Here is a 17,277-nt window from a genome sequence, read left to right as displayed (position 1 = left end):
AAATTGTGAAGGATTTTCCAAAGTGGGCAAAAATTGAAAAAAATGACAGGGCCGGTAGTGTCGAAAAAGTCAAAAATGGGAAGGGTGGGGGATTGTCCCTAAACTTGCTACAAGGGGCCAGAGGGGCGGGCTGAATGAAAAATGTGTAAAATCAAGCACCGTGAAGGCATTGTGTGAAAATTGTGAAGGATTTTCTAAAGTGGGCAAAAATTGAAAAAAATGACAGGGCCGGTAGTGTCTAAAAAGGCAAAAATGGGAAGGGTGGGGGATTGTCCCTAAACTTGCTACAAGGGGCCAGAGGGGCGGGCTGAATGAAAAATGTGTAAAATCAAGCACCGTGAAGGCATTGTGTGAAAATTGTGAAGGATTTTCCAAAGCGGGCAAAAATTGAAAAAAATGACAGGGCCGGTAGTGTCGAAAAAGTCAAAAATAGGGAAGGGTGGGGGATTGTCCCTAAACTTGCTACAAGGGGCCAGAGGGGCGGGCTGAATGAAAAATGTGTAAAATCAAGCACCGTGAAGGCATTGTGTGAAAATTGTGAAGGATTTTCTAAAGTGGGCAAAAATTGAAAAAAATGACAGGGCCGGTAGTGTCTAAAAAGGCAAAAATGGGAAGGGTGGGGGATTGTCCCTAAACTTGCTACAAGGGGCCAGAGGGGCGGGCTGAATGAAAAATGTGTAAAATCAAGCACCGTGAAGGCATTGTGTGAAAATTGTGAAGGATTTTCCAAAGCGGGCAAAAATTGAAAAAAATGACAGGGCCGGTAGTGTCGAAAAAGTCAAAAATAGGGAAGGGTGGGGGATTGTCCCTAAACTTGCTACAAGGGGCCAGAGGGGCGGGCTGAATGAAAAATGTGTAAAATCAAGCACCGTGAAGGCATTGTGTGAAAATTGTGAAGGATTTTCCAAAGCGGGTAAAAACTTTAAAAAATGACAGGGTCGGTAGTGTCGAAAAAGTCAAAAATAGGGAAGGGTGGGGGATTGTCCCAAAACTTGCTCCAAGGGGCTAGAGGGGCGGGCTGAATGAAAAATGTGTAAAATCAAGCACCGTGAAGGCATTGTGTGAAAATTGTGAAGGATTTTCCAAAGCGGGTAAAAACTTTAAAAAATGACAGGGTCGGTAGTGTCGAAAAAGTCAAAAATAGGGAAGGGTTGGGGATTGTCCCCAGACTTGCTACAAGGGGCCAGAGGGGCGGGCTGAATGAAAAATGTGTAAAATCAAGCACCGTGAAGGCATTGTGTGAAAATTGTGAAGGATTTTCCAAAGCGGGCAAAAATTGAAAAAAATGACAGGGCCGGTAGTGTCGAAAAAGTCAAAAATAGGGAAGGGTTGGGGATTGTCCCCAGACTTGCTACAAGGGGCCAGAGGGGCGGGCTGAATGAAAAATGTGTAAAATCAAGCACCGTGAAGGCACTGTGTGAAAATTGTGAAGGATTTTCCAAAGCGGGCAAAAATTGAAAAAAAATGACAGGGCCGGTAGTGTCGAAAATGTCAAAAATAGGGAAGGGTTGGGGATTGTCCCCAAACTTGCTACAAGGGGCCAGAGGGGCGGGCTGAATGAAAAATGTGTAAAATCAAGCACCGTGAAGGCACTGTGTGAAAATTGTGAAGGATTTTCCAAAGTGGGCAAAAATTGAAAAAAATGACAGGGTCGGTAGTGTCGAAAAAGTCAAAAATGGGAAAAGTGAGGGATTGTTCCTAAACTTGCTACAAGGGGCCAGAGGGGCGGGCTGAATGAAAAATGTGTAAAATCAAACACCGTGAAGGCATTGTGTGAAAATTGTGAAGGATTTCACAAAGCGGGCAAAAATTGAAAAAAATGACAGGGTCGGTAGTGTCGAAAAAGTCAAAAATGGGAAGGGTGGGGGATTGTCCCAAAACTTGCTACAAGGGGCCAGAGGGGCGGGCTGAATGAAAAATGTGTAAAATCAAGCACCGTGAAGGCATTGTGTGAAAATTGTGAAGGATTTCACAAAGCGGGCAAAAATTGAAAAAAATGACAGGGTCGGTAGTGTCGAAAAAGTCAAAAATGGGAAGGGTTGGGGATTGTCCCCAAACTTGCTACAAGGGGCCAGAGGGGCGGGCTGAATGAAAAATGTGTAAAATCAAACACCGTGAAGGCATTGTGTGAAAATTGTGAAGGATTTTCCAAAGTGGGCAAAAATTGAAAAAAATGACAGGGTCGGTAGTGTCGAAAAAGTCAAAAATGGGAAGGGTGGGGGATTGTCCCAAAACTTACTACAAGGGGCCAGAGGGGCGGGCTGAATGAAAAATGTGTAAAATCAAGCACCGTGAAGCCATTGTGTGAAAATTGTGAAGGATTTTCCAAAGTGGGCAAAAATTGAAAAAAATGACAGGGCCGGTAGTGTCGAAAATGTCAAAAATAGGGAAGGGTTGGGGATTGTCCCCAAACTTGCTACAAGGGGCCAGAGGGGCAGGCTGAATGAAAAATGTGTAAAATCAAGCACCGTGAAGGCACTGTGTGAAAATTGTGAAGGATTTTCCAAAGTGGGCAAAAATTGAAAAAATGACAGGGTCGGTAGTGTCGAAAAAGTCAAAAATGGGAAAGGTGAGGGATTGTTCCTAAACTTGCTACAAGGGGCCAGAGGGGCGGGCTGAATGAAAAATGTGTAAAATCAAACACCGTGAAGGCATTGTGTGAAAATTGTGAAGGATTTCACAAAGCGGGCAAAAATTGAAAAAAATGACAGGGTCGGTAGTGTCGAAAAAGTCAAAAATGGGAAGGGTGGGGGATTGTCCCAAAACTTGCTACAAGGGGCCAGAGGGGCGGGCTGAATGAAAAATGTGTAAAATCAAGCACCGTGAAGGCATTGTGTGAAAATTGTGAAGGATTTCACAAAGCGGGCAAAAATTGAAAAAAATGACAGGGTCGGTAGTGTCGAAAAAGTCAAAAATGGGAAGGGTTGGGGATTGTCCCCAAACTTGCTACAAGGGGCCAGAGGGGCGGGCTGAATGAAAAATGTGTAAAATCAAACACCGTGAAGGCATTGTGTGAAAATTGTGAAGGATTTTCCAAAGTGGGCAAAAATTGAAAAAAATGACAGGGTCGGTAGTGTCGAAAAAGTCAAAAATGGGAAGGGTGGGGGATTGTCCCAAAACTTACTACAAGGGGCCAGAGGGGCGGGCTGAATGAAAAATGTGTAAAATCAAGCACCGTGAAGCCATTGTGTGAAAATTGTGAAGGATTTTCCAAAGTGGGCAAAAATTGAAAAAAATGACAGGGCCGGTAGTGTCGAAAAAGTCAAAAATGGGAAGGGTGAGGGATTGTCCCTAAACTTGCTACAAGGGGCCAGAGGGGCGGGCTGAATGAAAAATGTGTAAAATCAAGCACCGTGAAGGCATTGTGTGAAAATTGTGAAGGATTTTCCAAAGTGGACAAAAAATGGAAAAAAATGACAGGGCCGGTAGTGTCGAAAAAGTCAAAAATGGGAAAGGTGAGGGATTGTTCCTAAACTTGCTACAAGGGGCCAGAGGGGCGGGCTGAATGAAAAATGTGTAAAATCAAGCACCGTGAAGGCATTGTGTGAAAATTGTGAAGGATTTTCCAAAGCGGGCAAAAATTGAAAAAAATGACAGGGCCGGTAATGTCGAAAAAGTCAAAAATAGGGAAGGGTGGGGGATTGTCCCCAAACTTGCTACAGGGGGCCAGAGGGGCGGGCTGAATGAAAAATGTGTAAAATCAAGCACCGTGAAGGCATTGTGTGAAAATTGTGAAGGATTTTCCAAAGCGGGCAAAAATTGAAAAAAATGACAGGGCCGGTAGTGTCGAAAAAGTCAAAAATGGGAAAAGTGGGGGATTGTCCCAAAACGTGCTACAAGGGGCCAGAGGGGCGGGCTGAATGAAAAATGTGTAAAATCAAACACCGTGAAGGCATTGTGTGAAAATTGTGAAGGATTTCACAAAGCGGGCAAAAATTGAAAAAAATGACAGGGTCGGTAGTGTCGAAAAAGTCAAAAATAGGGAAGGGTTGGGGATTGTCCCCAGACTTGCTACAAAGGGCCAGAGGGGTGGGCTGAATGAAAAATGTGTAAAATCAAGCACCGTGAAGGCATTGTGTGAAAATTGTGAAGGATTTTCCAAAGCAGGCAAAAATTGAAAAAAATGACAGGGCCCGTAGTGTCGAAAAAGTCAAAAATGGGAAAAGTGGGGGATTGTCCCAAAACGTGCTACAAGGGGCCAGAGGGGCGGGCTGAATGAAAAATGTGTAAAATCAAGCACCGTGAAGCCATTGTGTGAAAATTGTGAAGGATTTTCCAAAGTGGGCAAAAATTGAAAAAATTGACAGGGCCGGTAGTGTCGAAAAAGTCAAAAATGGGAAGGGTGAGGGATTGTCCCTAAATTTGCTACAAGGGGCCAGAGGGGCGGGCTGAATGAAAAATGTGTAAAATCAAGCACCGTGAAGGCATTGTGTGAAAATTGTGAAGGATTTTCCAAAGTGGGCAAAAATTGAAAAAAATGACAGGGCCAGTAGTGTCGAAAAAGTCAAAAATAGGAAGGGTTAGGGATTGTCCCTAAACTTGCTACAAGGGGCCAGAGGGGCGGGCTGAATGAAAAATGTGTAAAATCAAGCACCGTGAAGGCATTGTGTGAAAATTGTGAAGGATTTTCCAAAGTGGGCAAAAATCGAAAAAAATGACAGGGCCGGTAGTGTCGAAAAAGTCAAAAATGGGAAAGGTGAGGGATTGTTCCTAAACTTGCTTCAAGGGGCCAGAGGGGCGGGCTGAATGAAAAATGTGTAAAATCAAACACCGTGAAGGCATTGTGTGAAAATTGTGAAGGATTTCACAAAGCGGGCAAAAATTGAAAAAAATGACAGGGTCGGTAGTGTCGAAAAAGTCAAAAATGGGAAGGGTGGGGGATTGTCCCAAAACTTGCTACAAGGGGCCAGAGGGGCGGGCTGAATGAAAAATGTGTAAAATCAAGCACCGTGAAGGCATTGTGTGAAAATTGTGAAGGATTTTCCAAAGCAGGCAAAAATTGAAAAAAATGACAGGGCCCGTAGTGTTGAAAAAGTCAAAAATGGGAAAAGTGGGGGATTGTCCCAAAACTTGCTACAAGGGGCCAGAGGGGCGGGCTGAATGAAAAATGTGTAAAATCAAACACCGTGAAGGCATTGTGTGAAAATTGTGAAGGATTTTCCAAAGCGGGCAAAAATTGAAAAAAATGACAGGGTCGAAAGTGTCGAAAAAGTCAAAAATAGGGAAGGGTTGGGGATTGTCCCCAGACTTGCTACAAGGGGCCAGAGGGGCGGGCTGAATGAAAAATGTGTAAAATCAAGCACCGTGAAGGCATTGTGTGAAAATTGTGAAGGATTTCACAAAGCGGGCAAAAATTGAAAAAAATGACAGGGTCGGTAGTGTCGAAAAAGTCAAAAATGGGAAGGGTTGGGGATTGTCCCCAAACTTGCTACAAGGGGCCAGAGGGGCGGGCTGAATGAAAAATGTGTAAAATCAAGCACCGTGAAGGCATTGTGTGAAAATTGTGAAGGATTTTCCAAAGTGGGCAAAAATTGAAAAAAATGACAGGGCCGGTAGTGTCGAAAAAGTCAAAAATGGGAAGGGTGGGGGATTGTCCCAAAACTTGCTACAAGGGGCCAGAGGGGCGGGCTGAATGAAAAATGTGTAAAATCAAACACCGTGAAGGCATTGTGTGAAAATTGTGAAGGATTTCACAAAGCGGGCAAAAATTGAAAAAAATGACAGGGTCGGTAGTGTCGAAAAAGTCAAAAATGGGAAGGGTGGGGGATTGTCCCCAGACTTGCTCCAAGGGGCCAGAGGGGCGGGCTGAATGAAAAATGTGTAAAATCAAGCACCGTGAAGCCATTGTGTGAAAATAGTGAAGGATTTTCCAAAGCGGGCAAAAATTGAACAAAATGACAGGGCCGGTAGTGTCGAAAAAGTCAAAAATGGGAAAAGTGGGGGATTGTCCCAAAACGTGCTACAAGGGGCCAGAGGGGCGGGCTGAAAGAAAAATGTGTAAAATCAAACACCGTGAAGGCATTGTGTGAAAATTGTGAAGGATTTTCCAAAGTGGGCAAAAATTGAAAAAAATGACAGGGCCGGTAGTGTCGAAAAAGTCAAAAATGGGAAGGGTGAGGGATTGTTCCTAAACTTGTTACAAGGGGCCAGAGGGGCGGGCTGAATGAAAAATGTGTAAAATCAAGCACCGTGAAGGCATTGTGTGAAAATTGTGAAGGATTTTCAAAGCAGGCAAAAACTGAAAAAAATGACAGGGCCGGTAGTGTCGAAAAAGTCAAAAATAGGGAAGGGTGGGGGATTGTCCCCAAACTTGCTACAAGGGGCCAGAGTTTTTTGGATTGTTGGTTGCAGAAATAAGATGTATGTAGACATCACTTTAGGCTCTGATACATGACTGGTGCATATATTCACATTTCATAGAAAAGTTCTTGTAGTAATTTATATACAGTATATAGTTGTTAGGTGACATTCAGCAGTCTATATTGGAACCAGTTTTTATTAGGTACAATTAGACTCAATACCATTTATAGATTTAGTTATAAAGTTTAGTAAATAGAAAGTTTTTTAAGGATTCAGCTTCAGCACAATCTTCTTCTTCTTCACACCTCAGCTCCAGGCCACAGAGATGCTGACAGAGTGTCTGATCACGCTGGGGAGCAGCAGCATGTCAAAGTCCCTTCTCATTCGTCACATCCTGTCTCAGATCAGCGCTCTGGCCGATCAGCTCTGGCAGGCCTTCCAGGTAAACACCCCGCTGCTTCTCCACACCTGCTCCTCCATTCCCACCGATCTCTTTTTCTTCTTCTTCCTCTTCTGCTGCTTCTTTCACCTCTGACTCAGTGACAGCAGTGAGCCAGAAATGCTCTCTCTCTCTCTCTCTCTCTCTCGTCTCGTCCGTATCTTTTCCCACTGACTCATATAACATTAGGAGCAGTGTTGTCAAAGCAGTATTCAAATTTTATGATTTTAATAAGCTGCGGTTTTACGCATTTAAACCTTAGTGAGATCGTGACTCTCTTGTACTTTGCCTCTCTCCAGCTTCTCCTCCACACTCCTCCTCTTTCTCTGCCTCATACTTTTTAAATGCCACACATTTGTTCAAAGCATCAGGTGCATTGACTTTTCCCTATTGACTCACAGCTATGGTCACTTCTTTACTAACATAATCAATACCAGGTTCCTCTGCCATGTATTCAAACATCGTTCAGTAGCTGTGGTTGGCCGCCTGAGTCACAGGCCAGGCGAGAGTTGTATTTTGCCCGTCCAGCTTCCTTTGAAAAGCAGATCTGAGTGTTGAGCCACGGGGGTCCTTCCAAATGGAAATGTGTTTAAAAAGAAGACGGACGCTGGTGATTTTTCCCCCTTCACCCCTCCTGCTGAGCTTCCCTCCCACTCAGCAGGGTCTGTCATGCTCACTTGCGCCTGTTTTTCCGCATTTCTCCTTTTATGAGAGCCTCTCGAGCTGGGCGATGCCAAAAAGAGAATTTTGATCAACGCTGCATTTTTCAGAGTTCAAGTTCAAGAAAAAACAGGAAAAAAGAAAAAGAAAAACCCGCTCAAACCTCTGTTGAGTTGAGATATTGATGATGTAAAATATCCTCATGCTGCCATGGAGCCGCAGTCTCCCAACAAAGCAGAGGTAATAAGTGTTTGTTGAACAAGAATCTCAAGTGCCGTATCTTCATAAACTGTCAGACACAAGTGGAGCATCATCAGCTGCCTCAGTGCATTCATGAGACCTGTAATTGCAAACTTAAATTAACCAGCGCATTAACGTGGATCTCTGTTAATGTAGTGGTTTGACATTTCAAAGCACACAATCAGCCATCAGCGTGCTTATGGAAATGTCTCAGTCCACCCACCTACCTCCCCCACCACTCGTCTTTATTCTTTCAAGGCTGAAGAAGGGACAACAAGATTGCTTTTGAAGACTCCGTGTGTTTGAAGATTGAGCTACCGGACTGTCTTATTTGCTTGTAGCTCCATGTCTGCAGCTCTCTGCCGTTCAGTCTCTCAGGGGAAGAGGTCTCAGGGGAAGGAGAGGCAAGCCAAGACAAGTTTATTTATATAGCACATTTCAGCAACAAGGTAATTGAGTGTTTTACGTAAAGCATTGAAAGCATTGTGACAAAGTGCAAAAGCAATTAAGTCTAAAATAGAATGGGTCACGTATAAAATACAAAGAAAAACAGCAGCATTCATTTTATTCTCAAAAACATGAATTCACTTTTCTTTGAAATGTAAAATCACCTGGTTTCAGATAAATTGTGTTTAAACAGCTGAACATGTACCAACATATAATCTCTGTGTATCGGCCATTTTCTGTCCCATCGTAAGCCAGTGTTCAGGCTGCCATCCGAACTCTGCTTGTCTGTAGTCATGATGACAGTGTACACTGAAAAAGTGTAATGTTACCAGTCGAGTGTGTGTGTGTGTGTGTGTGTGTGTGTGTGTGTGTGTGTGTGTGTGTGTGTGTGTGTGTGTGTGTGTGTGTGTGTGTGTGTGTGTGTGTGTGTGTGTGTGTGTGTGTGTGTGGCTGTGACTTTATTGCTGTGATATGCATGATAGGAACTAAAGTGCTGCTACTTGTGTGGACATTTAACCAGCAAAAAAAGTCAGATATATGAGACGGATCGGCATCGGTCACTGGTCATTGACATTCAGCTTAAAACTGATTGATTGATGCTTCTCTGAATTTAAATAGACACAGGGCCAACATATATAGTATACTTGATATGGAGGGCATCAACAGCTTGTACAATTCTCTGAATTTTGTCAGTAAAGAAGGAGGCAAATTCATTTCAGGCCCTGGTGGATAGAGGTTCGGAGGTTATTGAGACAGGAGGGTTTGTTGGCCGTACATTTCTCAATTTCAATTCCATTCAATTATAAATGCAAAGTCTCTCTTTATAGATGTTGTAATGAACTTGGAAATTAGTTTTTTGCCTCCTGCACTCAGCTTTTCAACACTATTTTTCTATTCTGACCAGTGTGGCCTTTCTCCGTGGTGATTTTAACTTACCAGAGACCACCATCACCTTTTGTAAGTGCAATGGCATCAATAACATTTCTTCCAACTAAAATTATCTACAATCTTATTGACTAAGACCCAAGAGAGGAAGCTGTTGAAGAGTAAAAGCCTGAATAGATATCTCACTGATGTCTTCAGCGATATACTGTTTTGTCATTATCTCAGTTTGAACATTTGTGGATTGTTCATAGAGAGCAACATCAGTCACCACAACCTTGGAAATGTTCAGACCCTGAGAGATAATAGAGTCCAGAGTGTACATCTTGTTGTTGTGTGTGTGTGGGCTCAGTCACATGCTGAGTCACTTCATTGTTAACAGGAACACAACACAGTTTTTTAGTAACTCTGTCTTGGAGGTTGTCAACAATAACTACACAGTCAAACAGCTGGAACAGTCAGGTAGATTACCAAGTAACGCCATAAAACCTATCCCATATGGACATAGCACACAGTTAGCCATTTCAAAGGTCAAATTCACTGCATGATACACTTAAGAGATAATTTATACTGAGATTAAACTATGAGGCATTTTCCTAAGGACCCGATGAGACTCTTCAAAGACCCTCTGGCAGTTTTTTGTCCCCTGTTTAAAAGCCACTGAGCTCTGCAGCCGCCACACCCCACGTATAAAACTCTGAATTTAATACACTCCCAGGCTGCATCAAAACCACGACTAGACCTCTGCCTCAGCTCTTTGTTTGGCAGCAGCAGTCACCTTTCTCCCCTCCCCTCCAGTCTTTTGATTTTTATTAACACAATGTCAATGTTAGCAGGACCTTCAGAGAAAGGTTCGCCGATGGTGATAAAATTGTCACCATTGCAGAATATAATACCAATACTTTTGTCCAGCAGAGTGTCAACTTTATGTTTTGTTTTGGCTAAAGTAGGTGCAACCTTTTATCAATTAAAACAAATGGCCAACATATCCTCCAGCTGCCTCACAGCATAACATCTGACTTCCTAAACTATTGAATATACATTATAACTTCATTCTGAATGGAAAAATCTATTTTCTTTTCTCCGTGTTTAATAGAGTTCTTGGATCTGATTTGATGATGTAGAAAATGGAAAATGTGAGCTGTGTGTTTCATCAAGTATCCATCAAACCCCCGAGTTGCTGTGCACTCCATTTATTCCTGGTGAAGAAACATTGATTACTGGTATCAATATAGAGCGTCAGTCACACTAACTGCAAATTGAAAAGCCACATGAATCCCGCTGGAGTTGTGATGAGAAGCCTCGCTTAGAAATTTGTCTGGGTTGATTTCACAAAGAGGAGCGGTCACTCAGGACTATTCAATATGTCTCTTATTAAATCAAGAAAATGAACCTTGCTATTAATTCTGGTGCTTTTTTTGTGCTTGCCTGATTGACAGTGACTGAATTAGGTGTTATCATTTAGAAATCTATTCAGATGTTGTCACCCAGCAGGTGAGATGATATTTAACTATTTTTATCCTTCGTTTTACATCATAGATGTGTCATACATGGGGTCTTTTATTCACAGCTTCATATTTATACAGTAAATTAAACTCTAGCCCATATTTGTGGTCTACACAGTATTGAATCAGATAAAATTGTACCAGGCATAATCATGTATTTATCCTAGTTTCCACAAGAATCAAGTAAAATGTAGCGATCACCTTTGGTCTTGGTAAAAGTAGACCTGTTAAGTAAAGTATGTAATGTGTCTTATAGTACGAACGCCAAATCCAAATATATATTTCACGTAGTTTAGAAACACTGACGTCATGATGTAGTTTATTCACCACAGAGAACTGACAAGTCTGTTTTTCATTTGTAAATGTCAAGTTCAGTACTCGTCGCAGTTCTTAAATCCTCCATTATTTTAATTTTTGGTCACTTGGGGCAAGCACAAGTAGTAGAAAACACCAGCTAGTCTCCAACTTTGTCTCATTAGTGGTTTAGTGCCGTTTTAGAGCTTCAATTACTCTCGATTGATCAATCAGTTGATTGCCAGGAAATTAATCTGCAACTAACAGATCAATGATTCTTTTTCCTATCATTCTGCGGTAGTAAACAGAATATCTTTGGTGTTTAGACCTGTTGGTTTGACTAAACAACATTTAAAGATGTCATTGCAGGCTCTGGTAACTTATATTATTATATTTGCTTATATTCTGCCAGACTTTAAACACTGTTTGCACTTAAAGAAGATGACAGTCTTAAGCCAGTCTTCAAGACAGACATCAAAGAAATGTAGTGAATTTATCAAGTGGCTTATTACTTATTCAAAGAGGTATTTTGATTGTTCGCTGCATTACGGCAGAAATAAGAGTTCATTTGGAGGTGAAGACAAAGGAATATGTTTTTGCCAACAAATGTCCATGTTTTGCTTCACACAACGACAGAAAGGATTTAGCATGTCGTTCACAATGTCTGGAGAGTCTCGCACTAGGGCTTTAATGTCTTTATCCCGGGTGGAAAGTTCATTTCATCCTTGTGTAGTTAGGTTTCTTCGAGAGAGAGAGACATGTATTTGGGAGGATCTCAGTTATTTACATTCCTGTGGATCCCAATTTATGATGTGTCAGTCTCATCAGATAAAGGGCTTTCTGTCCCTTTTTGAATCAGAGCCAGATGTTCTGCTACAACCCAATGCAAACCTCTGTATGTTTGAGTTTGTATTTTCATGCTATTTCTGCTATTGCCTGTAAAGACATCAGATCCTCCAGCCAGGTGCTGTGCAGTATATTTTTAGTTTCTGACTGTCAGTGATTTATGTGGGTGTTTAGATTCAGTTAACCCTTCCTTCCTGCTGATAACTGAACCAGATGGTATACTGGTTCGACTCTTGAGCCTCAAGTTCATCCATCACTGTAGAGATTGCCCCTCAGGTTAAAGAGTGGCAGACTACTTCATTACCAGTGAAACTCCCCGACAGCACATTGAAGATATTAGAAAGTAGAGAGCAGTCTGACTTCTTCTTAACTGACACTTTTCTATGTTTTAAGTTAAAAAAAAATTGTGAACCATGAACGCTGTATCGTTACAGTTGAATTATCAAGTAATAGCTAAAAGAATATTTAATTATCAGGTCATCAGCACACCACCTGCCACCGTAGTGACTGCCAGATAAGCCTTCACCTTCAGATCAGCCTTTCCCAGCTGGTGGGTTAGAGAGCAGATTGGTCCTATCTGTCATGGCACCTTTCGCTGACGTAGGCCTTTATGATACAGAGGTTGAGAGGACAGGCGATAATGGTTAAAGGGCTTTGTGTCATCTCCACACATCATCAACCTTATTTCCTTGTCATCATTTGCATCACAGCTGGGGTACGTGGGTGGGGACTTTAACAGTCCTGGCGAGCATTTATCTAGAAACGTACCATAAAGGAAATGAGTTTGAATGTTTTCCTTTTAATTAACGTCCAGAAATTTGAAGTCACATGTAAGGAATAAGAAGACTATTATTTTTGGGTTATTTAAATAATGAGCATTTTTCAGTGTGTTTTTTAAGCCTTCTCAAGACCATGTAGACATTTTTATAGGACCAATAATTAATGGTTACAATAATTGTCAGATTACTAGATAATGAAAGTAATTGTTTGTTAATTGATTTTCTCATTGGTATTTAATATTGAAGGTCTTAAAATGTTTATATCAACAAGCTATAGTATGATCAACAATAGATGAATAGTGGATGTTTGAGGCTGATACTGATATTTGAGAATTTGAAAATCTTGTTTTGTTTAGTTTTTTCCTGGTTGACTAATGGTGTGTTTTAAACAACCTAATGTATATGTTACTTACTTGTTATTTGAAGCTGGAATCAGAAAAGTGTTAAAATGATAGTTGATCAGTTTCCTGTTGATTGAGTAGTCGATTATTCAAGCGCTTGTTTCAACTCTTTGCTGTCCTTTAAGTGCTGTAATTGTAAAGCAGACAGCGCAGTCATGATATAATGTATACATTTCTATATAATGTTACACTGTATGCTACACAATGTTAGGTGAGCTCTCGGATTTCAAAGCTTGTCATAGGAATCATCTTAAGAACGAGTGTTTTGGCTGCACTATTTCAAGGACACACTCTGTAGTAAGAGTTGGGAGAGGATGCATTACAGTCGTGAGTATGTTATCAGGAGTAGCTGAGGCCAGTGTTCCTGTCTGGTGTTACACCCTCAGAGATGCTGTAGCCCGGTGCGACTGTCCTTGGAGCAGCGCGGCATACAGATAAGCCCTGCCATCTGGGTGCTGCGTTGTTCTGTCAGAGGGCGTGACAGTCAGTGGCATACACCAAACTGCCACAGCCCCTCAGGACAAAGCCACCATGAAATTCAACAATAACACGAAACCACAGGGCAGCATAAATGCCACTGTGACTCTGAGCGCGCATAGTAATATCAGACCTGTCTCAGTGTGTGCATTTCATGCAAACTGTAGGAGGTCTATGGTTAGATGTCACATCTTCACCCCTGTATTTAGATAGATAGAAACTGTTTTGATCCTGGGGGAAATGCAGGCAATCCAGTAGCTTACACGATGCATACAAAACACCAATACAAACAAGAATAAAAGAATAACACAGCAGTGAAGCGAGGGATAGCCACCAAAACAACTACAGAGAGCTGTCATTGTGATATGATGTGCAAATGCAAGGTCCTTAACAGTGCAAGAATAATAATAATGACTGTAAATAATATACCGATTGGAGATAAATATATATAGATAGAAATTGTTACACAGCTGCCAAATGCCAGCATGCAGGTGAGCATGGGTAGCAACGGAGAGGCAGCATCAGGCCTAATAGTCAATTTCTCTTCGCCACTGCTTGAAGTAGTTGAATAGCTGTATGGCCTGAGGGACAAAATACTTCCTCAGTCTGTCTGTTGAGGTGGGACTGAGGCCACAGTCTGCCACTGAACGTACTCAGCCAAGTGAATGTGCCGTGCAGAGGGTGGTTGAACAGTTTATTTAGGGCCCTTCTCTCTGCCACTGACAGAAGGGACTCCAGCTCTGTGCCAACCACAGCGCCAGCTCTCCTCATCAGCCTGTCCAGTGGCATTGTGTCCCTCTTCTTATTGCTGCCTCCACCGCACAACCACAGCATAGAGGAGATATTGGCAACATCCCAGCAGTAGAACAGCAGCAGTCTTCTACAGATGTTAAAGGACCCAAGCATTCTCGGGAAAAATACTGTGTAGGGTTTACTGGAGGATTGATAGCAGAGAGCTCATTTGTAGAAAAAGCTTTAAAATCTTGTTAAAATCTTGCTAAACAAGGAGAGAACAGGAGAAAGCACATTAATCATTTAGTGTAATCCTGCTAATGGCTCAAATAATAAAAGTGCTTAAGGCTGAGTTTAATGATTGTTTTCACTATTGATAAATCTGTTGATTATCATTGTTTTTTAAGAGCCTGTTTTGCTTATGAAATATCAGAAAGTACCTTAAAATATCCATATTTACTCCAAGCCCAAGGTCAAATGAATAATTTTGTCTGACACAGCCCAAAATGCAAATTCATTCAGCTACAGTGACTTTACTTTGTTGAAACTCCGGTTTGGACAAAACATTGAATTAGAAGAATACCATTTAGGGCCCTTAAAACTTGTTATTGGCATTTATTCTTTATTGATTTCATTGTATTGATTAAACAATGAATAGAATTCAGTAATCATCGTTAACATTAATCGTAATTTTGGATTGAATTGCCCTTTGGATCGAAACGTGAGGCTAATCTGTAGAGAGTTGCGTGAGGTGGCCTCGGTTGTTAACCTTCCCTCTGTAGATTCAGTTGGCATGAGATACCATGAACGTTCTCTGTGTCATTGTCTCATTATGATGATATGATGAGTTTGGTAGCCAGGCGGTGATGATTGCCCTTAATGATATTAAGTTTGGCTCAGGGATATTAAATCTGGATTTTGGGTGATGAATGAGTTTTCAGACATGCAGGGTTCAGCCAGAGGAAATGACCGTCATAGCTGAGGCCTCTAAAGGCCAGTGCAAGCTCAATTTGCCCTCTTTGGCTGTGCAGCCCTCAATAAATGCTCAGGGAATATTTTTGCTTCACAAATTCTCCGAACATCACTTTTCATCTTTTTAAATATCTGGAGGCGGCAGCTGATTCCCAAGTTTCAAACACTCCCAGTCTTACATTTTCCTCGAGAGCCTGGTCGTCTGGTTCCTGATGGCAATCTCTCTCCTGGAAAAGATGAATGGACTTTAATAGAACTTCTTTGTCCCTGTGAGTGACAGCGGTATTTTCTGTGAGACGAGCTGCTCTCCACATGACATTTTCTAGAAACTGGCTTTGTGTGCCTTTTTAAAGCTCATATGTTCTTGTTCTCACATGTGGTGCAGGAGTTCAGCCACTGTAGGTCTGTAGACTGTCAGTCTTAGTGGTGAAACTGAGAGAAATTAAAAACCTTCAGTGGTGGCAATGATCATGGTGCTGGCACGTAATTTTAACACTTAACGTGCCAACACCTTGTAATGCGGTGTTAAGAAGTCGTGGTCATTTCACATATTTCTGTGAGATCAGGTTGACACCCTTTTGGACACCCTGCAGCCATGACAGCAAACAAACAAACTGGATTAACTGAGATTGATTCTACCTGACCTACAAAAACCTGCATGAGCTTTGAGTCTGGGGGCCACAACTGCAGTCCCCATTTTAAACGGTTGCTGTCAATGTTATATATTTCTCATTTAAACTTAACCAACTGCTTTGAGTTGCCTAAACATAACCTCACCTCACATGGTCAATAAGTTGAATCACGCTTTAGTTTCTACAAAAGTGGTCAGTCTACGTTTTACTGTATAGTGTACAGTATACAAATCAGAAAAGTAACAGATGTGATGGGTTATATAATATATAAAAGTCCAGGTGAGCAATCTTTCTACAACTGTCAACAACACCAGGGAAAAGTAGCAAGTTTCCATTTAATTGGATAAAAAAAAACCTGTCAAGAATGTGAACCACTCGTTCCTCTTCATGCTTGTTTCTCATTAGCAAGAGACGCGTCTTCATAGTTGTGTTTTGACTAAGGTGTTTTTTCTTTATGAGCATCACTAGTTTTTTCTTTTTCTCCCTTCTCCCTGTCAAAACATTTCATCACCACCTTATTTAGGTGTCAATTGTTTTTGTCTGAATAAATCTTAAACTTTGAATCTCGATAGTCTTTTTTAGCATCGGAGCATTCTTGCTTCTTTGTTATATCCAAATGGGGGAGAAAAAAAGGTTAGTAAAGCTTTTATCACAGTAGACATTTTAAATAATCATTGCAGTAAAAAGCAAAGGTGGAACTAATGACTTTAATGATTCCTCTGTTCCAGCAATTTTAAAGTAATTAACAACAATTATTTATTGCTTTAGTTAAAAGGTCTACGAGTCATAAAAATAAGTGCTCTGATGGATGGATGATTAATATATTTGGCACTTTAACTAGTAAACTTTTAACTGTCTGTACCGCAACTTTTTAGTAACAACTAACACCGACAGAGTATGTCTACAAGCTGATTTATAAGTCTAGCTCTGTTTTAAAATATACTTTTGTATGTGCTTTTGCAACCAGACTACATTATGAAATCTGGCAATGCAAAGCAAAATAAATATTCATAGACATTTACTGCCAACAAGATTTGTTAGTCATTGTCAGGTCCTAGTTCACTCAGGAGAGCTTTATAATGTTCACACACATCCACTATGAGAATTACAAGCAGCCCTCGCCTCTGCTCGAATTGCTACAAAGAGCTTCGTCAGTATGTCTGCGCCTCGTTTTATCCCTACGCGCCAGCTGTACTCCCATTCCTCAGGGAGGGAGGAAAGGAAAACCAATACGACACCTTTGCCGGAAAAACAAATGACAGCAGTATTGTGATGGTTTTCTTTCCAACTGTGTAGCTTTGTATGAACCATGGGGCAGACAGCAGGTGGGGAGGAGGAGGAGGAGGAGGATGTATGTTGAGCCGAGTCAGCAGTAAATTGAGAAATAGAGATAGTCTGTCCTGATACGGAAGAGCAGTAAGAAGAAGAGGAAGAAGAAAAATCCATTGTATTGTAACAATCAGTGCAACATCCAGGTGCTGATACAGCTGCAGACACACAAGAAGCAAGTCTGTGGAATTGCTGAACAAATGATCAGGATGAGAAACTTTCACGTCAGCTGCAGCAACAAAAGTCGCCATAGTTACAATATTAAACATTTTATCACTTCATAATCAGTCAATCCAAACGATCAAGGCAGATGGATGTCCGCCTAGAGTCCGGTTCTGTTCA

General features: G+C 41.5%; 1 protein-coding gene across 1 annotated transcript in view; it reads left to right on the top strand.

Annotated features, from left to right (window-relative positions):
• mei4 (meiosis-specific, MEI4 homolog (S. cerevisiae)) overlaps positions 1–17,277 on the top strand; it is a 129,257-nt gene that overhangs the window by 89,273 nt on the left and 22,707 nt on the right. The window contains exon 2 of the mRNA XM_053337480.1: positions 6,611–6,742. Within this exon, the coding sequence (XP_053193455.1) occupies positions 6,611–6,742 (132 nt within the window). The remainder of the gene's footprint in view (positions 1–6,610; positions 6,743–17,277) is intronic.

This window comes from Scomber japonicus, chromosome 17 (assembly GCF_027409825.1).
Source record: "Scomber japonicus isolate fScoJap1 chromosome 17, fScoJap1.pri, whole genome shotgun sequence".
NCBI lineage: Eukaryota > Metazoa > Chordata > Actinopteri > Scombriformes > Scombridae > Scomber > Scomber japonicus.
This window is presented reverse-complemented; position numbering and strand designations above follow the sequence as displayed.